The sequence below is a fragment of the Alosa alosa genome, chromosome 20, assembly GCF_017589495.1.
Source record: "Alosa alosa isolate M-15738 ecotype Scorff River chromosome 20, AALO_Geno_1.1, whole genome shotgun sequence".
NCBI lineage: Eukaryota > Metazoa > Chordata > Actinopteri > Clupeiformes > Clupeidae > Alosa > Alosa alosa.
In genome coordinates, this window is record NC_063208.1 from 29,111,511 (window position 1) to 29,135,291 (window position 23,781).

At 46.8% G+C, this 23,781-nt stretch overlaps 1 protein-coding gene across 1 annotated transcript in view; it reads right to left on the minus strand.

Moving 5' to 3' along the window:
• jarid2b (jumonji, AT rich interactive domain 2b) overlaps positions 1-23,781 on the minus strand; it is a 94,555-nt gene that overhangs the window by 10,514 nt on the left and 60,260 nt on the right. The window contains 5 exon segments of the mRNA XM_048229361.1: positions 796-2,155; positions 6,320-6,543; positions 11,250-11,420; positions 13,026-13,049; positions 18,167-18,336. Coding sequence (XP_048085318.1) covers positions 796-2,155; positions 6,320-6,543; positions 11,250-11,420; positions 13,026-13,049; positions 18,167-18,336 — 1,949 coding nt within the window.

A 23,781-nucleotide genomic window follows, 5' to 3' on the forward strand; every position in this document is an offset into this window, starting at 1 on the left:
ACCACTGTGAGAAATAACTCCAGCAACCCAATTCAACCCAACCCACACAAATACATACATACATGGGTTCATTCCTGCAGACAAATAATGCACCACTTAACACTGTTATAAGCTCAATAGAAGTGTCTGTCTGTTAAGACTTCCCTGTCCCCAGTTTTGAATGACTGAATGATTTCAGTGGAGATAACAGTGGACAGGTGTCTCTTCACAGCCAGCCTTTCTTTCAGTGACAGCCAGGGCAGCGTAGGTCAATAGCCTCTAGTTTAGTGCCTCTACAGGACCGATAGTGCTACGCTCCACACAGCTCAATAAACATTTATTTTCTGTTCTAGAACCTGGACAGAGCTCCATGATGCGCCATCACGATGGGCCCAGTGTGAGCGGAGAGGAGACGCCTTTAAGAGCGTCTGCTTTAGGAGCTTGTAAAGCGGCTCCAGGCAGCTGGAGTGCAAATGCACTGTGACAGCCAATTTATGGGAGAGACTGTATTGGAGCCCCAAGGCCATTTCTCCCCCATTCAGTTCTGCATTAATGTGCCATTATTGGAATCATGATTACATTTATTATGCCTACTTTCTTGTGTCCAATTGCAGTGCAAAATGTGCCAGACAACATTTATTTTGAAATAATAACAGTATTAGTAAACCGTCATGGCAGACTCCCTGCACAGAATACATTCTAAGTTCAATTACAGGGGGAAAGCAGGTTAATGCAAACTTTCCAATGATAGAGAGGTTTGTCAGCAAACAGAACAGACACTAGTGTTGAGGAGCAGAGAGGATGGTGCGTGCTCACCTATGATGGGTGGCTCGTCCATGTGGATGCCCTGAGATCGGAGGTGTCTCTTGATGCAGGCCAGACGCTGCTCGTTGGGCCCCCAGCGCCGGCCCAGCTTGTGCACGCGCTGCACCTGCGTCACGAAGCGCATCTCGTCGCTCAGCTTGCACTCCGGCCGCCAGTCGGGCGGGGGCACCACGCGGCACAGGCCGGACAGCTCGGCCCGCCACAAGACGCGGCCCAGGTAGACAAGCTGGTCCTGGAACTCCAGCCAAGACTCGCCGGAGCACGGCGCCTCGGGGCAGCTGCCAGTCCGGCTGGTCCCCACCAGCGCTCGCTCCCGCCTCTCCCGCTCTCTCTCCCTCTCTCTCTCCCGCTCCCTCTCCCTCTCGCGCTCCGTGCGCAGGTCGCCGGCTGAGGTAGACGAGCGGTTGTGGGCGGCGGCGGCCAGCTGGACGCGCTGCTGCTGGGCCTGCCGCATGAGCATCAGCTTGCCGGCGGATGCGCGCTTGGGCCGCTGGCGCTCGGGCTGGCTCTGGGGGTGGGCTGCGGGGGTGGGGGCGGTGGGGGTGGCGGTGGCCGGGGGTGGGGGCGCAGGCTGGGGGGGCTCGAGTGCCTGGGGTGGGGTCACCGGGGCCGCTGTGGCCGCCGCGTGCCCGTTGGGCAGTGTGATGGCCGAGACGGCCTTGCGGCTGCGCGTCTCCAGGGGGCTCGGCTGCAGCTTCAGCTTCTTGCCGTCCGTTGGCGGGGACTGGACGAGGCGGCGCGGCTCCTCCGCCTTCCCTGAAGAGGTCACTGGGGCCGTGGCGGCGGTCACGGACGACCACTCCGAGGGCACAGCGGCACGCTCCGGCAGCGGAGGACCTCCCGACGCCGCCTCCAGGCGCCTCTTGGAGTGGCGCAGCCCCTCCCGCCCTTGCCCCCTCTCGTCCTTGGCACCGAGCTGACCGTTGAGTCGGCCATTGAGCCTCACAGCGCCGCCACTGGCCGGAAGCTGGGACTGCAGCCCGTTGGACGCGAGCACCTGTTTCCGTGTTTTTGCATTGCTACTTTGGGCTTTTCCTGAGAGGGGCAGCTGAGGCTGGTGTCCACTGGCGGGGTGCGGGGACTGATTGTTTGTGTGCAGGCGCAGGGCAGCTGTGGACGAGGGCAGGGACGAAGACGACGATGAAGATGATGAAGATGAGTGTTTGCTGTGGTTCAGTTTGGTTTTCTTCACCAGGTCCCGCTTGGCTTTGGTGTAGGTGACGTGGCCCTTGGTCACGGTGGCTGTGTACTTCACAGTTTTGGACGGTAGTCGGAAGTCTTTCGCTTTTTTGGCACCGCCCATGTGTGTACCCCCTTGGGCAGACCGGGTCACCCCGTTTACTTTCGACACCTGTGAGCAGGGAGGACAGATAAACCATGAGTCATACAGTAACAGAGCTTTAAAACTTTATTGTTTCAACAGTAAAACAGCAGGATTCAGAAGGATACAGAAAGAAAACAAAACACATAATTAAAACTAATATGTCACACTGATTCTGTTTAGGTAGCTCTGCATGTTACGCCCATACACAGCAAATGGGGAATTCAAATGCTTTGGGATTAAGCCAGGGCTCTGAAGGATTCCTTTCAATCAAAAAAATCAACAGACTTCCCTCAAACACTACAATCACATTCTCCAACGACAGACATGAAACAAACCACACACTCGCATGACGAATCAAGACATACTAAACCAATTACGTTCACCACCACACACTCAAAAGCTTTTCAGGCTAAAAAAAAAAGTAATACTACAGTACACAACAATGCTCCCCAAACCCTCCCAAGCCAGAGGGACCCCGAGAGTCCTTTCATTGGGAGCCAGCTGCTGTTCAGAATGCCTTTAGAAGCCTCCAGACTCTGCTTTACAGCTTCAGAATGCTGCTAACAGAACACAAAGTCAACTTTTATTTGTTCTGGTTTCCGAAAGCTCTTTAATTCCGCCTCTAATGCCCCAAATAAAAGCCTTGTGCTGCTCGGCACATCTGAGCACCCCTGCTGAACATCAAGCCGGCTGGGAAGGGCTAGGGTTTCAGCTGCCCTCTCATTGGCTAGCGGTTGCTGCGGGAACGGGCCTATCCTGTGCTCGCTATAGACGGAGCCAGACTGCTCACTTCACATTGTTTTCTTGGCCCAGTTCTTTTTTTTCTCTCTTTTTTTCCCCTCCCTCCTCTGTTGTGTCTTTCGCTCTTTCTTTTTCTTGTGGTGTTGAGAGTATGCTGGCCGCCGGCCCTCCCCCAGAGGCCCAGCGCAAGCGCCATCCGAGTGTTTGGGAGCAGAGATGCGGGTTAAGCTAAGAGGAATAAAACTTTATGGAGAGGGCTTGGGGTTTGGAGCGAGCAGTAAAAGTGAAGTGTGGGCACTATGTGACCTCTGAGGGTTCCGCTAGTCCTGCTCGGGGTGTCTGGTTGCGGCACGACATTGAAAAAACACACACCCACACAGGACACACACACACACACACACACACACACACACACGTGCCGACAAAGACACACACTCCAAACGTCTCCTCAAATTACTGTCTGGGTTCAGTGTCTCCATTTGTCTACGTCCTGGATCTGCTCAAGCAGACTGTATCAAGAGGCCTATGTGACGATGCGTGAGCACACATGCCCTTGTTTTGGGTCAGAGTCTTTTTTTTATCTTCCTTTCTCTCCATCAGCCCCCATTACTCCCCACCAGACTGAGCATCACAGACCAACACTCACTTCCTCAGGGCTCCATTAGAAACAGCTGCTAATGGTGCATGTGTGTGTGGGTTGGGGGGTTGTCATGGGTGTGGGGCAGAGTGTCTAGGCCTTTACACAGGATGTATGTAAATGTGTGTGTGTGTGTGTGTGTGTGTGTGTGTGTGTGTGTGTGTGGAGAGAGAGAGGGAAGTCTGGGCCTTTGAAGCAGAACAGGGGCTTTTGTATTGTGTTGCCATCAGGTGCAGCCCAACACAAAGAGAGGCTATTAAAAGATAAGAGGAGAAATGTGACCTCTCCATCAATCGTTCCTCATGCCTGTCACAAAGAAGATGGAGGGGGAGGGGAGAGATAGATGGACAGACTGAACAGAGGAGATGAGATCAGAAAGCAGGAGGAGAAGACAAGAGAGTCACAGAGAGAGGAAGAGAGGATGGAGGGGGAGAGAGAGAGAGAGAGAGAGAGAGAGAGAGAGAGAGAGAGAGATGGTGTAGACAGGCTCGGGCCCCTGAGGCTGCGCTGATGGATGGTCTCTGCAGGTAGTCGCCAAACGTAGCGTGATGTCTGTCTCCGCTTCCTCTGAGCCACACACACACACACACGGCTAAGACAGATGTCCAACTACTTGTCCAACGGCCATCTTTTCAGTTCTAAACACACAGCCTGCTCAGCAAAACATTCTCAACTTGCCCTCTTTTCCCTCTCCTCAACAGCACTTGGTTCCTCACCCAGTGTTTCCCATACTGCACCTCACCTTTCTCCCTCCCCCACTCCCGCCCCTGCCTGCCTCATCCTAAGTTTGTGGGCAGCTGAGCCCCTGTTCCTCCAGCGTAGGGTCAGTCTCGGCAGGCTCTGTTTGAGCAGCCTCTCAGTCTGAGGCACTGCCTCCTCCAGACACTAGGGGGCTCACTGACACCATCACAATCGCAGCAATGGCAGCGCATGCACACATGAGCTCGGTCACACTTTCACCGGAAGAGCTCGGTCTGCCACAGGAGGCAGGGGAGGAGTGGTAGAAGAGAGAGACAGAGAGAGGGAGAGAGAGAGGGAGGGAGGGAAAGAGATATAGTGCAACAACCCATGAAGCATCCCAGCCCCCACCCAATTTTAAAGAGCAGCAGGAAGCAGAGCAGAGAAACAATGACAGAGAGAGAGAGAGAGAGAGAGAGAGAGAGAGAGAGAGAGAGAGAGAGAGAGAGAGAGAGAGAGAGAGAGAGAGAGAGAGAGGATGGTGGTGTGTGGGATGGTGAAGTGAGACATGAGGTGGACCAGAACAGGAAGTGAGAGACAGGATAGATTTGCTCCTGACAGAACCAAGCTTCGGCTACTAGAGTAGTCTAGTCAGAATGTGAACAGCAAGAGAAAAGAATCATTTCAAGCAGCCCAAAGCAGAACTAGACACCACACCAAACAACAGAAATAGAACATTGTGAAAAACCACAGTGAACGGCCACAAATACTGAGCATGCACGACACCCATACAGAGCCATACAACAAGGAGACTCACACACACATCCACACAGCAACAATGCACACAGCACACTCCAGCTCACACACACATCCACACAGCAACAATGCACACAGCACACGGGCCTCTGGAGAAGGCTCTGGGTGGCACAGGAGGGAGGAAGTATGTGGGCAGGGCTCCTGTGTGTGTGTGTGTGTGTGTGTGTCCTGGATGACATCATGAGCTACTATAGCCCCACTGCAGAATGGCAGGAAGATTAACAGGGAACATCTGCAGCTCTGGCCATAGGTGGAGCGAACAGACACACACACACACACACACACACACACACACACACACAGCTATCAGCAACAATGAACTGAAAACTTATTTTATGTGTCATTTGTCATGATAATCTGCTTGATTTAAGAAAGCTGTATGTCTGCATGGAGCACCTGAACTGGAGGGATGTAGAGAAAGATAAGAAACAAAGAGGAAAGAAGGGAAAGAGACAAGGATTAAAGGGAAGAGGTATTTGGTGTGTGCGTGAGTGTGTGAGAGTGAGAGAGTGAGAGAAAGAGAGAAGCGAGTGAGTCAGAGAGAAGAGGGGAGAGAGAGAGAGACATATCATGAGCATAGTGATAACGCTACATATTGGGCACAAGGGCTTAGCAGTGGCTGCAGTCACACAATATGCACTGCCACCACATTCTCTCTCTCTCACTGCCACTCTCTCTCTCTCTCACACACACACACACACACCACTCAAACCCAGGCCACTACACACTGATCCTGCAGACAGGATGTGACCGAGAGAAAAGAGGCAGCAGGAACATGTGGAGATGCCAAAGGCCTGAGCCTGCAATGAGTCTGTCCTGGCTCTGCCCTGCACCTCCACAGCACTGACACATGACAGAGCTGGGGCAGTGGCAGAGAGACAGGAGGAGAGAGAGACAGCTCTCAAATAAGACAAGTCCCTGATTATGTGTATCGGAGACAGACAGATAAAAAAGGGAATGAGAGAGAGAGAGAGAGAGAGAGAGAGAGAGAGAGAGAGAGAGAGAGAGAGAGAGAGAGAGAGAGAGAGAGAGAGAGAGAGAGAGAGAGAGAGAGAGAGAGAGAGAGAGAGAGAAAAGGGGACCAATTTCATACAGACTTTTAACAGTCAGCTGCTGTGTTAATGGTCATATAAAATCAGCTGTATCATCTCTCATAACTAACACACACAGACACAGACAAACACAGTAGTGTTTTATAATGCACTTAAAGAGTGGAGTGCCTGTAATTGAGATGAGGAAAAGGGGACCTGTTATCTCCACACACACACACACATTTCTAGAGACAGGAACAGAGATGGGGTGAGGCTGGCATGGCATACCTGCTTGCGGAGCTCCTCTCTGCGGTGTGTGACGCCGTTGGTGGTAGCGTTGGTGGTGGGGGTCCTCGCCGTGACTCCCATGTGCTGGGGGGTAGCAAGGTCCCTCCGCTGGTCGGCCCTCTCGCTGCGCTCCCGTCCCCCTGAGCAGTCCCGACCCCGTGACCGAGGCGTGGGTGTGGGCAGGGGCTCCCTATCCCGCTGGCTCTTACCGTGGCCATTAAACACTGTAGAGGAGTGGACAGGACAGGACGCCTCTTATTAGTGTCATTTCCAGTGTTGTCATGGCGTTAAAGGACTTGAAACAGCTGAAACTGGACTTGGGTGCTATGAACTCACTGACTCGGGTACAAACAGAATGTACTCTGTGGCTTTATCAACAAGTCATGCCATTGTTTATTGACTTTATGTGTGCAAGGAATATTTATGTTTTTTTTATGATGGACAGGCAAATACACATCTGCGGTCACCGTAAACAACTCCGTAGCAACAAAGCAGAGTGGTACAGGGAGCGCTACTGTGCCTGTGCAACCTGCTCAGGTCTGTCCATGGCAACGCTGAAGTCAACTGTAAACATCAGAACAGTTTTAATACAATTGTTTCAGCCTTGTTTCAGGTGCAGAGGACATAATGGAGCAGAGTAGTGTGTGACATCAATGACAGTCTAAAACACTGCCTGGCAAAGTGTCAGATGCAGCAGACCATTTAACAGTAACCTACTGTAGAAGCAAAAAGTGTACACACACAAATGTACAGTAAATGTGCCTTTAATAAGCACTTTGGCCTTGTCAAATTCAAGCAGTGGAAACATCACTTCATTTCGGACACTGCACCTCTATGTCCACCCAATTTGCATATTTATTTTCCACTCAAAAAAGCAGTCCTCTTTGGCAGTCCAAAACTCTCAGAAAGAATGTGAACTAGCCAGCCTAAATGACTGTAATGAACGGTCATCTCCCTCCTCAATCTGTTTATGAGGCACACGGATTCTGTCAGCTTCACCTCAGTTTTCTCAATGCCAACTACTGTTGACATGATACACAAATGACTGCCAGCCAAATCAAATTAAAGGTGTTTAATTTAGAAGGGTAAACACTCACTCTCTCTCTCTCTCTCTCTCTCTCACACACATAGAGGATCTTAGATCGGAACAATGTCTGCCCTGAGCTGTATATTAAAATGGCCTATTTTGATTGAGTTATACTTAACTTAGCTCAGGGGTGCGTGTGTGTGTGCTCTATCTGCACCAAAGACTGTCTAGCCACACAGCATTCTCTGGTCTACCAGAGACAGCAGGCCTGTTTGCCCTCAGACTGTTAGGCCAACACCGTCACAGTCTGGGTTAGAGTCCTCGTCTTTACATTATACATTCACACACACACACACAATACACACACTATACCCTGGTATCCAGTGTTGACAGCTTGGCAGGACACTGAGGGAAAACTGTTGAGGCAGGCCTCCAGAGCTCCCATGTGCTGTATGTTTGTGTGTGTGTCACTCAGCCTCTGGCCTGCTCAGTCCTGGCCTGCCTCCAAGGCCCTGTCAATCACACTGAATAATGCAGCACTTCTGGGCTCACCTGTGTATCAGTGGAAGGTGTATGTGTGGGCTGTATATGCATATGTGGCTGAGAGAGGGCTGAGAGACTGTGGAGACGTGTGAAAGAGTGGAAGGTAGGCCAGACTGCTGTGAACCCAGCCGTGTCAGGCTCTATGCACTGTGTGGCGGTTTCAGCGCTGACGGTGCAGTGCGAGTCATTTGGTCAGTAATTCAGCCCAGTGAAACAGACGGAATCTCAGGCCTTTCCCTCTCGCAAGCCTCCACTTTGGAGCCACACACTATGAGATTAAGTGTGTGTGTGTGTGTGTGTGTGTCTGTGTGTGTAATAAGGGCAGGGTGTTTGGTGTGTGTTCAGATATGTGTGATATTTAAGTTTTTCCCACCCTCTCTCCTGTCTCTCTCCAGCCCCATTCCATGCCCTCTCTTCACTCCAGTGTAATTCAATTTAATCGGATTCTAATCAGCTTCATTCTATTCAACTTAGTGATTCAATTTAGAGTTTGTTCAACAAAATGTTGAATTGAATTCATTTATTTTTTATTGATGGCCTAAATTCAATTTGGACCAGTTTCATTCAGTTCTATATTAGTCCATTTGATTCATATCAATCCCTTTCAATCCCATTCAGTTTAGCCTCACTGGTATGAATAACAACAAAGCTGAAATGGATTCCTCTACAAATATTTGGTCTAATATCCTATAATATCCTTATTTTTTGCTCTGTCTACACTCTTTTATCTAACTCATGAATATGTTCAGTCCATCAATGTATCCCTTTTCTTCGGTCCTCTTCTGTCCCGTTCTCCATGAGGTTCTCCTTCCCAAGGAGGTTCTTAATGGCTGAGCTCTGGTACTAGTGGAGGTTCTTAATGGCTGAGCTCTGGTACTAGTGGAGGTTCTTAATGGCTGAGCTCTGGTACTAGTGGAGGTTCTTAATGGCTGAGCTCTGGTTCTAGTGGAGGTTCTTAATGGCTGAGCTCTGGTTCTAGTGGAGGTTCTTAATGGCTGAGCTCTGGTTCTAGTGGAGGTTCTTAATGGCTGAGCTCTGCCCTCTTGCTCTTCACACTGCTTTGGGGAAACTGGATGCCCCACACACCTGGCCGCCCTGTCTCACTCCGGGGGATTGGGTGTCAGGCCCTCGGGGAGGATTCTGCGGAGAGTGTAGCCTCTCGTGGACAAGACGCACCTCAGGTCCAGTTACAGATCCCCCCAACCCCTACACCACGTCTACACTCTTCTACACACATGCACATTCACACTGCACTGGAGCACAGCATGCACGCACTTTGGCACACTCTTTTATTAAATAAACACCAACAGCTGTTCATAGTGAACTAATACACACAGTGGCATGGTAAGATTCATACAGTAAGTATGGATATTACAAATAAATAAATATCCATAATGATTTCACCTAGGGTTAGCATACTGTGTATGTATGCATGTGCGGGTGATCCCATCAGTGTTCCTGAAATAGCACAGGGCATAACAGGTAGCATCTGCCTCAGACAACAGAAACACACACACACACACACACACACACACACACACACAGAGATGGTGTAACGGGGCCAGAACGGCTTGTAGCCTTCATCACAACAGGGCGAGTCTCATTAACACACTACACTAAACTAATGTAGGTCAGACTACAATGCACTTTATACTGGTCTCCCAAAAAAGCATATAAAGAAATTGGAACTCATACAGAACTCTACGGTTAGACTTTTAACTAAGACCAAGAAGAGAGAGCATATCACCCCTGTGTTAGCTGAACTGCACTGGCTCCCTGTTTCCTATAGAATTGATGTTAAGGTCATGTTATTTACAAAGCTCTAAATGGCATAGCACCTTCATCTATCTCTAAGCTCTTAATATCTTATCAACCACTTATTTAATTGTGCCCAAAGTGCTCCACAAGCAAAGCTGAGAAGCTGCTTTTATCCATTATGCACTGAAGCTATGGAACACCCTGCCTCTGTACATCAAACAGGCCAATTCTGTAAACATCTTTAAAAAAGACATGACAACATAGCTGTATATGGGAGCTTTTAGTTAACTTACTTTTATCTTGTAGCCTATTTATTCACATTATTTTACATTCTACTGCTGCTATTTACAGGGTCTTCCTATTTTCACTGCATTAGTTGTATTGTATGTGTTGTTGTATCTATCTCCTTGCCATCTTGTGAATTCTCATTTTTACTTAATTCTAAATCTCTATGTTTTATTTATTGTTTTGGTTGTTTGTATTATTACAATTTGTTCTCTATTATTGTGTTAAATGCTATATAAAGCACTTTGAGCTGCATTCTGTGCATAGAAGGTGCTATACAAATAAAGATTATTATTATTATTATTATTATTATTATTATTATTATTATTATTATTATTATTTATAATAATAATAATAATAATAATAATAATAATAATAATAATACTACTACACAAACACTGATACTTTACACACTCAGTGTACAGTATGTGTGTATGTGTGTCCTCCACTACTGAGAGCTACACCTTGTTGCTGCTTCTGGAGCTCAGTGCTAATTGGAGTTGAGGGGTAGAAACAGAGCGCTGATCTCCCATGTGAGTGACACTGCTGCTGTGCAGAAAAGGTATAGACTTTCTTTCTTTCTTTCACTGCGCTCTCTCTCACACATCTCCATCTCTGTCTTTATCCCCCTCTCCCTCCCTCTCTCTCTCTTGTGCATCATTTTTCTGATGCAGTGTATTTTATTTTCTCGTTTTCATTTTTACTCTGCAATCGTTCCCTCATCCTTTATGGCTGCTGGCCTTCCTCCTGCTCTCTCTCCACACTGCCTCTTGCAGCTCCATACATCACTGAACACCCATCCATCACTTGTCCTACTGAGTGTGTGTGTGTGTGTGTGTGTGTGTGAGTAAATGTGTGTGTGTGCGTGGGTGTCACCTTCATGGACATTTGAAGTTGTCATTTTCTCTGTATGACTCAGGCTCTCAACTGAGTGACATAATAACAAGGCAGTCAGAGAGAGTGAGCTGTCACATAAATGTATGTTTCCTCCTGCAGTGGATCTGGAAAAGCGCCACTGCTACAACTGCCAAGTCATTACTTTATGCACAAGTTAACATAAATCTAAAGGCTCAGACACACACCGGAAAACAGCCAAGGTGAATGTGATGAGATGGACATTGCTGGACAGCTTAGGACTGTTTGGTGTGTGTGTGTGTGTGTGTGTGTGTGTGTGTGTGTGTGTGTGTAGAGTAGCATAACACCGCATTCTGCATTCTGCATCCAACACACATATGTAACTGTCCATTTTGGAACCCTGGTCACTGAGTTCAGCTGTTCCCTGATGAGGGTGTGTGTGTGTGTGTGCATATGACTTACCATGCCCATTGAGCCTGCTCGGCAGTTTGCCCTTCCTCGGTGTCGATTGGCAGGACACGGACGCCACACAATGGTCAAGCTCCACCTCCTCGCACTCATCATCACTGTCCAGATCATCGGCCTCCTGAGAGCTCCCAAAGTATGCCATGTGACTGGGCAATGCTGGTGACCCTGGACGGAGGGACGGAGCAGAGGAAGGACACGGACACGTTTGTAAATGATGGAGTCCAAAGCACGTGCTCTGATGCAATAGAAATGCTGGATCTTCATCATGGGTGTGCCCCAGAGACTGCTACTCCATAACCATAAAGCACTGGCTTTGCTATTGATACTCTATCCATTCTCTTGGTATTCATTGTCCATTACACAAATGCACCCATGCTACCATGAGCTTTCTGACAGTGGTCAAGACATGTAGACATATCTGATAATCTTCGACCAGGATTAGCCATTTTGTCATCAACTAATGGCAGTGTGTGAGTGGTCCGGTCAGTCCCACTAAAGGACTCTAAAGGTCGTCCACTTCCCCTCTCTCTGCCCTCTCTCTCTCTCCTCACTCTGTGTCCCATTTGAAATCACAGAATCTCACATGCCACCATTATGGCCACAGTGGTATTCATCTTTACACAAACCACACACACACACACACACACACACACACACACACACCACTATAATGCTCATTAAAAGCAAGGAGAGGCAGGCACGTGGGTGTGACAGACAGCAGTGAAAGCATGGCGTTCTTCACGCACATCTAGGGTGCAGCGAGCGCTCTGACTGCCTGTGCTGCTGCAGCACCATCATTAGCCACACGGAGCGGCAGCGCGGCTGATACATAAACATGAGAGCAGGGGCTGCACTCCCACCTGACAGGAGAATCCTCATTAAGCTGCGCTTAATCTGCATCATCACCTCACACACACACACACAGAGCTGAGCCAACACAATGAGACATATACACACTAGTCAAAAATGTGCTGAGAGAGAGAGAGAGAGAGATAGAACAATAAGTGTCTGCCAAAAGTCTGCTTATGCGAGACTTAGAAGTAGTTATTGGATAACTTTTGAGAGTTTGGCCAGCACAGATGTCCCGTCACCTCCCCTCCTCTATATGCCCACTGGCCATTTCATTCGTGTTCTGATGAAAGACTGCTGCACATCTAACAATCCGTCCGCCTTGCACCAGGGGTCACAATCTCCATAGTGTTAACCTCTGACCTATGGTCTGACCGCAGGGGCCTGATCTTGGTGCAGGTCAGTGAGGAGGGGCTGGGGTGGAGAACATAGAGCTCCTTGTGTGTGTGTGTGTGTGTGTGTGTGTGTGTGTGTGTGTGTGTTGCGCCGTTGAGGCCACTGATAATATGGCCTGTTGACAGCATGGCCACTGCTGCGTGGCACACCTGGGGGCACTTCTAGAGAGCAGACGACCTGGCTGCCACCCATGACCCCGTTATGACATCATGGCCATCAGACTACCACTCTCGACTGGCCCACTTCATGGAATTAAAATCAGTTAAGTTCATGGAGCTTAACTGCTTAAATAGGGAGTTCTACATTTCAAAAGGGCACTTTTATGAAAATGTAATTGGTGTGGGAAATGTAATGCTTTAATTTTCACAAAATTACATAAAATATAATTTTTTCTCTTTGTATGACAAAATTGCTAGTATTTGAAGTAATTTCAACATGAAAAAGATGCTAATCAGCTTGAGGTGCAGTGACGACTCTTGCATTCCAACTCTAAGCACGCTGGAGAAATGTGGAAAAGCAACTAACCTTCAGTTTGGCTCGTGGAGTAACCTGAAATTAAATGTAAAGTAAAACTACAATTAGTGGGACATCAAGCAAAGAAATAAAGGCAATTTCACGAGTGTAATCAAGCTGAAATCAAATGGCTCAGAAAATAAATAAAATATGTCTAAACAGTTGCGATATTTATTATTATGACAATGCCTGGGGCTGGGAGAAACAGAGATAAATCACAAGGGTGGGGGTGTGGGGGTTTGAAGCTGTGTCCATTTGGGGAGGTGTGCACATAGATCTGACTGGCTCATTAAGAAGGTGTCCATTACAACAACAGACAATAGAGGCTGGCAGTGAATGTGGTAATGCGGTAGCTCTCTCGGTCTCTAGTATGTGTGTATGTGTGTGTGAAACAAATAGTGTTGACATTGAGGGGAGTGTTCATTTATTTTCATTGTGTCCCCTAGGTTATATCTGTGGAATGAAATGCCTTGTATGTGAAAAAAACTTCTTCCCGAAGCACTTTTGAATTTATTTCCTCAGCATATTAGGTCATATCATAGATTATTATGGCCATTATTTGAACAGTGAAAATAATAATAAAAAAGTTTTTGAACTTTAATGTCACTAATGCTGATTATTCAATAATTCATTTGAATTTAAATATTTAAAATACTTTCTCAGCAAAAATTATATATGCGATTAATTTAGATTCATTAATCACAGAGTATGTAATTAATTAGATACATTTTTTTAATCGATTGACAGCCCTAGTGTTTAACACCTGCTCAAACCTCAGATTACTACTTTTAAGAATATGCACAAAACTAAGTTTATGCATGCATTCTTTGGACTAGTCATCTTCTCCTGGCTCCTGTCTGCTAAGGGGCAACAGCAAGTCCTGCTGCCCCAATTTTCTTTCTCTCTGTCTGTCTGTCTGTCTGTGTGTGTGTGTGTGTGTGTGTGTGTGTGTACATACATTACACACATCTGCAGCAGATTTTCACCTTTTTAAACAGCTTAATTCCTCTAGTGAGTGGCTGGGGGTTAGTTACAGCATAAATAAACACAAGGGGCCTCACAATCAGCTCAAACCACTGGCCTAATTAAGAAAATGGCCGCCATTAGTTTTCTCTCTAGCCATGTGTGTATATGTGATTATGTGTGTGTGTGTGTGTGTGTGTGTGTGTGTTGTTGACAGACACAGGAGACATGGAATGGCCGGACAGGAGAAAGTGGGGGCTCTCTGGCGTGTCTGTGGGGACCTAGGTGAGTGGTCAGTGCTTACCAGAACACAGGAATGGACACAACATTATCATGGGTTTATAGTAGTCATTAGAAATACAGAGACAACAGGCAGAAAGAAAAGAAAGAATGAATGAAAGAAAGAAAGAAAAAAATAATGAAAGAAAGAGATAGACAGACAGACAAAAAGGCAGAAAGAGAGAACCTGCTTGGCATCGTGTTGCATGGCTAGAATTAATAATAGAAATGCAGTCTCACACCACCCATCAATATCCCTCCTCCCTCCCTCTCTCTCTCTCTCTCTCTCTCTCTGTCTTTCTCTTCCTCCACTCTCCCTCTGGCACGGGAATTGGGTCTCTCAGCTTCCAGACAGAGAGAAAATAAAAGCCAGGCCTTCCCCAATCCCCAATTATGTGTGCTTTCATATTCCCCAGCAACAGACACAAATCATAATTAGGGATGAAAGCGTCCATTACGATTGTCATTTTTAACCGTGCGCCGGAATAATTACAGCCAAAGCTGTCAACTTCTGGACCTCAGGCTTCAGGCTCTTTATAGAGTGAGACTTTGGGCTCAGACACAAAAGAAGCAGAGTCACCGACCACTGAAGCACACTAAGGGCTGGAAAACACACAGGCGTACACACAAGCACACATCATGCTGCCTCATGCATGCATAGGAGGGTGTGTGTGTGTATGTGTGTGTGTGTGTGTGTGTGTGTGTGTGTGTGTGTGGGGGTGCAATGAGATCTCCCACAGTGAGATCCTTTTTACCCAATGTACATTTCAGCTGACAGCTCTTACAAGTGTCAAGTAATATTTACTGACACACATACATGCAGCACACCAACCTACATCACCAAACTTGTAATACAGGTCTTCAGACCAGTTACTCATTAGCTAGTGTATCAGCTTTTATCAAAGGTTCTGAGAATCTGTCAGCAAGAGAAAGCCTGTGGCCTGTGAACGCGTGTGTGTGCTCAGGGAGTGTTCCTGGGAAGTGATAAGACCAAAACGGGGATAGTATGTCATTGCTCTGGCCAACAATGACCTATGTGCTCTCTGGGTGTGTGTGTGTGTGTGTGTGTGTGTGTGTGTGGGTTGTGAGAGAGGAGACGGTTTTAGCCTGCCTCATGTTACTGCCAGGGAGACCAAATTGGGAATGCTATCCATCAGGAATGCTATCTCCACACACACACACAAAGACACACACACAAACACACACACACACACACACACACACACACACACACACAACAGAATCCAAAATGCTATCTCCACGGACATAAACACCCATCATAAAGGGGATTTAGGCAGGCCTGTAAGGCATAAACACCAAGCTGAAACATTACACTCTAATTCCCCTGGTGTGTGTGTGTGTATGAGTGTGTGTAAGTCTTTCGGTCACGCATTGCTCGACATTGCATCAGACACACATGTTTCCCAAGAGAGCAAATCTATATCACTCCATGCTTGGATATCATAAAGTCTTCCTGTAATTATGCTGCTGAAATCCCGATTGAATAGGTTAAGCCCATAGCTGCAGACAGACTCTAGCATCAAGCTGGGCAAACCCCACACTGCAGATTAATCATAATGTCACAGCAAAGTCCTGCTTGAGCCACTGACATACAACAGCATGAACTGCATACAACCTAAGGACTACTGGGAATGGTCATGTTTTCTTAACCACAACCCACATCTCAATGTGAAGGATATGAGCATAAATAAAGGAAACACAAAAAATGACCTAGTGTAGTAATAAAGTAGGCCAAGTAAAGAGTCACACTCTGAATGGATTATTTTGGAGCATGAGGACACCATGGAGGATGTTATTGTGCTCAGTGAGCTCTTTCCATACACGTAAACCCCTGAAGACACAATTGTACCCTGGTGATTAAGCTTTGACGGAATCTATTTATAGTTTTCCAACATAGACACTTACCAGAGCCCAGTATATCCACTCAGTACAGTATACTATAGTATAGCATAGTATACAATAGCGTAGCGACCTATAGAGTAGTTGAATGAGTTTTCAGAAGTCAGCTTCTCCATTCAGAATGTGTGTGTGTGTGTGTTCCCAGGTCACACCATCTCTGTTTGTTCAAAAAGATCAAACACCCTCCTGGAAGGCCGCCCTTCTCTTCTGCGTACCATACAACTATGAGCACACACACACACACACACCAAGCGCCTCATGCCTGATCTTCCTTAAGCACACTGTGGATTTTTTTAATTTAATTTATATAGTATATTTAGTATTTCTTATCTTCTACTGTCTCTATTGTACAGTGGAGTTTTGTTATATGTATATACTTATATTTACCCTTTCTGCATGTGTGTGATGTCTGTATGCTACGGAGACCTTGAATTTCCCCTTGGGAATCAATTATGTATGTATGTATGTGTGTGTGTGTGTGTGTGTGTGTGTGTGTGTGTGTGTGTGTGTGTGTGTGTGTGTATCTATCTATCTATCTATCTATCTATCTATCTATCTATCCATCTATCTATCTATCTCACACATCCATTGTACATACAGTACACATAGCACTAGCCCATACGCTCACACACAGACTAGCTCAAACACTCATGCACTCACACATGCACACATGCATATTGCTGATCTCTTCTCATATTATTGCACTTTTACCACATACAGGAAGTTCCTGCCCCATATACTTCACAGGCCCTTATGACTAACCACACACACACACACACACACACACACACACGATTATTGACTCCAGGCTTTAGCTAAGGGCTACTGGTAGTTTTAAAATGTATAGATGTATTTGAGATTGCTCCTCTATATAGATCCAGGGTTGATCATAGTAACCAGCTAGGGTAAATACCAGCACATGAACGACTTTTAGCCACAGGAATTTCAAGAAACATTTCCAAAGCTGGCATTGTGCCTTTGTACACAAAGTCATACACATTTAAAGTTTGTCCTCTTCCATGTTTCTCTACTATTCAGGCCAAAGGACCATCAGGCTCTCTGGCATGTCTCCATCTCTGTTTTAAACTCTCCGTCTCATTAACTACTATCTGCAGACCACATTTACCAACTTCTGAACAAATATCTCTTTATATTTCATACATTCTTGAACACTTTGGACAATAGAGGCATATTGAATACACAGATATGATAAGAAATATGCTGAGCAAAGGTGAAGTGTGTGTGTGTGTGTGTGTGTGAGTGAGTGAATATTCTCATTGCATGTTTTGGTAATTGGCAGAGCAAAATGGCCTTATTTGCTCTTTTGTGGGCCATTTAATTGTCCCCTAAAAGTGTGTGTGCATGTTACTGAGAGAGACAGAGGGTCATTGTATGAGAAAGAGAGCCTCCCTCTCTCTCTCCCTGTGTGTGTGTGTGTGTACCCCTGATAACCTTTCTCTTCTCATGACTGCAGTTGCAAAATGAGGTCATGTACCTGGGAGTACTGGGGCTTCCACTTGCTTTTGTGTGGCTACGAGTGTGCATGCCACTTGACGGCCATATACAAACAGCCCATGTGGAGAACAGGCCCTGAGAGCCAGCAGCTCTGTTCTGCCCCCTGTCCCGTCCTGCCCTGTCCTGCCCTGGAGCCAATAGCAGCTAGTAAAGGCCTTTAAAGGCCAAAAATCTCATTTCACACACATTTTTTTCAGTCCATCAAATACAGAATGCTGCAGTAGGAAACTTCATTTACTGATACAATATAAATGTGGAAATCTGTTTTGATGTCCGAAAGAGTCAGTGTGCAAATGTGACAAAAAAAATACAAACTCTGAAAAGGCCTTAATGGTGGATGGTTCTGGAAAGGATTTCAACCCTCCAGACTCCTTCAGAGCAGTCAGGTGAGCTGGACACCTGGTCCTAATAAAGGAACCACAGAACTACAGGTGGACAATGGAGTGGGGGAAGAGGAGTTCCCACAGTTACTTTACCTCGCAGACATAAGAAGGTGAGGAAGTCCTCCGTTTTGGGTTTGCGGCGGGAGAGGTCTGTGATGTGTGCTGAAGGCGTGGGTAAGGAGGCGTCGGCCATCTTGATAGGGGTGGTGCTGGGGGAGTTGGGCTGGGACTGGGCAAACTTCCTCTGGGCCTGGAGCCGTGGCCTGCAGAGCACAAGACACTGGCTTACATTCCATTACACACATGCACAAATGCACACAGACATCCCATTACACATTATTTAGTATGACCCAAAGCCTCCTGGAGTGTAGCAAGAGCAGAGCTGCATCTCAGGAATGTGGGATTGCACCTGGTGCTCATGTACCTCAGTAATAAAGCAAAACCAGTCAGACACAGACACACAGAGACAGAGACGGAGACAGAGAGAGAGAGTGTAATTCCTGCTTGTTTGCACTGAGCTCATATAAACCATATAAATGCTGCCTCCTGCACTTCTCATGGTGGTAGTGGCTGTGGCCCTTACCATCTCCATGACTAATTCAATCAGTGTGTGTAATACCCCCAAAGCACTTTACAAATGAAGAACAGGGGCAAATCAAGATAAATGCAATAATGCAATCCTGACAAACTTATTCCAAAACGAGAGAGCATGCATTTATTTTCTTAAATATAGTTGCCATCTTATGGAGCTAACAAATTTGATAGTCAAATCCATGTATCTGGAAGCTAAAAGGCATTGCAATGCAACAATGCATTAACCAGCTGATTCCGGTAGCAGCTCTGAAATGTAATTAATCTCCATTAAATGTGGGCCAGACCTCTGGAACGCCTGACAGCTAATGAAGGAGAGGAGGACAAAGCAGTGCTGCCGGACTTCAAGGCCAAGCTTCTTTATTCCTGCACTCACTCATTCACTCTCCCTGCCTTTTTATTCTCTTCTCTAGATAGATAGATAGATAGATAGATAGATAGATAGATAGATAGATAGATAGAGAGATAGAGAGATAGAGAGAGAGAGAGAGAGAAAGAGAGAAAATGGGTAAAGACAGCTCTGAAGAGCCGGATTCTGTCTGTCCAACACTGAAACCCTACACACACACACACATGCACGCTTAAGGCACACATCAAACCATTTAATTTCCTCATCAGGTCATCATTTCTGAGGCATTCTAGCTCCATCTCTCTTGCCGGCACCTCATGCCAAGCACATACCCAGAGCAGGAGAGAGGAGAACACACACACAGAATAATCTTCTCATTCAATCTGCTATCTGTTGCCGATATTCCCAAGCAATCATAACAGAGCTGATACACAGAGACAGCATCACTAATCAATTCAGAGCTGCCATTTCACTCCTGACAGCCTGTCTTCTCTCTCTGCACGACAAACCATATTCTCCCTCTCTCTACTGAATCAGATTGCTAAAACGTGATGGGTCTGAGACGCAGCCACAAAGGCAAACAAACCTGTGTCCAAACGTGAGCTCTGTGGAGCTCCATCAATTGTGTTCAGAGAGCACTAATGACACCAGGCCATCCCACAGGCCCTCCACAGAGCTCAGGGCATTTCCCACCATTAGAGCAGTGCAGCAAGCTGCTTCAGACCAAATTAAGTACACCTCCTAAGACAGAGTACTAGCTATTTGTTCTGATAGTTTATGGCACTCACAACCACACACAAACGCACACACACACACACACACACACACACACACACACACACACACACACACAAACACACACACATAAACACACACACATAAACAGGATGTTCACAGAAGATGTCTGGGGTCCTCACAAGGGAGGTGCATGGCCTAGCAAAAGTAATCCACATCCTGTTGATGGGTTTACTTTGACGACCACTATTTCACAAACGTGAACCTGTGCTGTGCACGCCAGTGACAGTGATGCACATAGAAACAGAACTGTGTGCATCAGAAATGCCATAGAGCTTCAGAATAGCCTGTCTACAACATTTAGAGTAGCACTCTACCTGTAGATCCATTTCATATACTCACTAATACCAAGGTAACGGTAACTGTAAGTGTAAGTTACTTTCACCAATGTCCAGATCATTCTTCTACCCAAAAAACAGCCAGTGGCTAATACACAGCTAGAGTTTGAATTATGTTGTTGGTAATCTAATACACTTCTAATTCCCTATTACATTGGTGCTATGGGTGAAACATTTGTCTAGATTTGAACCCTAATCAAAGCTTATATATATTGGATATAGGAGGCAATATTCAACACTAGGGGTGGGACAATGTCAGTGGTCAGTGTCATCACTCCGCATATTGCATTGAATTATCCAACACAAACATTCCATTCATTTAAAGTGAGAGAACAGCGATTTCATCACATCTGAGTGAGGAAATGGAGTTAATAAAGAGTAGGTGAATGTTCAATTTAATATTAGACATAGACGGTTAACCTTTAAACACTGTTCGTTGCTAGCCCCTTTAATTTACTGTTCACGGTCAAATTTGACCTGGACAGTTTTAACTGCTCTTAAAATACCAATACCATGACAAAAAGTATTATTTAATAGAACATTTATTGTAAACAGAACCTTATTAGATAATTAACATCTACAACATGTGTGTTTGTATGTGCGTGAATGTGTGCAAACAGTCACTGGTGGTTCACATGCACAGTGGAAACATGACAACGTGAACTGTGTGTGAGTGTGTGTGTGTGTGTGTGTGTGTGTGTGTGTGTGTGTGTGTGTGAGTGAGTGAGTGAGTGAGAGGTTGTAAATGTGTGTGTGTGTCTGTTTGTGTGCGTGTGGGTGTGAGTGTTTCTGTGTGTGCATACATGCATGTGTGTGCAAACATTGGTGGTTCACATGCACATGTGGCAACATGACAACATAAACTGACAACATGAACTGTGTGTGTGTGTGTGTGTGTGTGTGTGTGTGTGTCTGTTTGTGTGTGGGGTGTGTGTGTGTGCATGCATGTGTGTGCGAACATTGGTGATTCACATGCACAAGTGGCAACATGAACTGGCAACATGAACTGACAACATGAACTCTGTGTGTGTGTGTGTTTTTTTGTATTGGGGGTGGTTGTGATGTGCGTGAATAAATGCACAAGTGGGCAACATGAACATGAACTGACAACATGAACTGTGTGTGTGTGTGTGTGTGTGTGTGTGTGTGTGAGTGAGTGGGTGTACATGTGTGTGTGCTTTATGTGTGTCTGTTTGTGTTTGTGTGTGTGTGTGTGTGTGTGTGTGTGTGTGTGTGTGTGTGGGGGTGGTGGGTGTGGGTGTGTGTGTGTGGGTGGTTGTGTGTGTGGGAACATTGGTGGTAAGTTGTAGGCGTGTATGTAAGGAGATGTATTTTTATCTCCTGGATGAAAATTATACTCTTTCCCAATCATTTCCTATGGCAGTCATTTTTGACCGTGAACAAAAAAAGTGTTTCTAAATTGAATAAATCACTCAAAATTCAAAGAAAGTAGTCCTAATCAATTCTATGTGTTCAAAAGCCTTTTGTGAAGGATATCACAAGATCTTGAGGCAATCTGATGAAAAATTCCATATTTATGGTACAGGGAATGTGTAAATCGGTCATTTTGACCGGAATAGTGTTAGAAGGTTAAGTTAGCCTACTGTTAGCCTAAACAAAAACAAAAGCTTGACAGCGGTCATTCACATAAACAGAAGTAGGTCCTAAAGGTCTAAGACACTGAGTTATTGGCTACAGAAAAGAGGAGTACTCTCCTGGAATTAACCACAGTAAGGAAAAGAACCACAGCGTTTAATGGAAGACAGGTTTTGGATGGGAGTGGTGACTTTCTGTTGTTGCCTTACTTTAAGGAGCAAGTGAGAGCCTTTCTAAAGGGCCCGTCTCCCTTTGGTCTGGTCTGCACACTGGACCAGAGGCTGGCCAATAAAATGATGAGGGTGCCCCCAGTTCAAAGACTCTGTCTAGACGGCGCAGTGTAAAAGCTGCTCCTGACCAGCCACTCCTCTATGGCCAGGCGAGGCCATCCTCTGTGTTATTTCTGTCCGTGGCAGAGCTGGAGCTAAAACAGACACGGCCCGGTCATGGTGGGGCCTGGCGGCCCTTTGTTCTGGAGAGCGTGACACAGCACAATGTCCAGAGCCACTGGCCTGGGGAGAGCCAAACTGACCCAGCGAGCAAAACGTCAATCTCTCAGCACGTCGGGCAGACATAAACACAGAGCACGGCCGCCTATTGGAAGCAGATGGGAAGGCAAACAAACAGGAGGAAGCCACACTAGTGCTGAGGGGTGGGGGTTGGGGGGGCTGCCTCCGCTCTCCCTGTGAGCCTCCTCTGACCCCCAACATGCCAGTTGGGGTCTTTGTATGGTCAGAGCTTGAGAAATGACCAGGGGTGAGTGATGACAGGGAGGTGTTTTCACAGCCACGCGCTCATTCGTCAGTGGAGTGAAATGGGAGCCGTGTGTGTGGGAGCACGGCGTGTGTACCCAGAGCAGGTGATAATGCTGCCCCGGGAGAGTGTGAGTGAATGAGCTCAGCATGGTCCTCACGCGCACAACCCAGCCTGGGCCGCTTAAAGCACACCACAAAGGACTCAACCGCCTACACGCAAAAAAACCCCCTAATTTTTACCATTTTAGTGTGGACAACCTCAGACATAACGCCTGAATACACAAACACCTAGAAGGATAATGAACAATGGCAGATACAGGACATTTGCTGGCTCTGCAAGAAGTATCGCTAGACTCTTACAAGCGTGAAAGAGAGAGGCTTCTTAATCCACATCCTGCTTGGCTGTCCTCCCTAATGCCTGACTAAAAAAAGAATCAGCTGTAAAGAAGAGTGCCTGGAAAAGGGGGGGGGGGTATGACTGGCTCCACACAAGCACTCCATCTCCTCCCAGTGCTCACTAAACAGGGGAGCGACACACAATAGCCCCATGGAGCTCGGTGCCCTGTTCGCTCTGTACGGGGCTAGATAGGGCCTCTCACAATGGGCTCTTCAGAGGGACAGGCATGCATAATTCAGCCCCGACCAACACAATGAGCCCAGATCCCTTCAGTGGGCCCTGCTGGAGCGGGGCGCATGCTAGCTTCTTACTCAACCTTGTGTGTGTGTGTGTGTGTGTGTGTGTGTGTGTGTGTGTGTGTGTGTGTGTGTGTGTGTGTGTGTGTAAGGGAGGGCTGAACATAAGACTGAATGGAGCACAAAGGGAGGCAATGAGAGGCCTGGTGGGGGGCATTGGCATCATCATCAATCAGAAGAAATAATACAAGCAGCTGAGTGGGAGCTAGCAGCTTAACATGATAATGCAGCACGGAATGCTACAGCCTAGCCTAGCCTAGCCTAGCCTAGCCTAGCACTCACATATGGGTTGCCCTCACACTGGCTCTCCACCGCTCTCCTCTCCAATCCACCTCTCCTGCCCCGCTTTCCAACCTAGTTCTCCATTTCTTGCACTCATTCCTCCTCCAGTCATTCAGTCTCAGGTTCTCCTGTTTCTCTCTTCGTCTCAGAGCCACTTAAGAGTGATGCATCTTGACTTCACAGCGGCAAGGAGCAGGATTCAGAGGGAAGTTGACTAAACCAAAGTCCACACCTACAACCACATAAGGATCACCTGACATGCACACAGAGAGAGAGAGAGAGAGAGAGAGAGAGAGAGAGAGAGAGAGA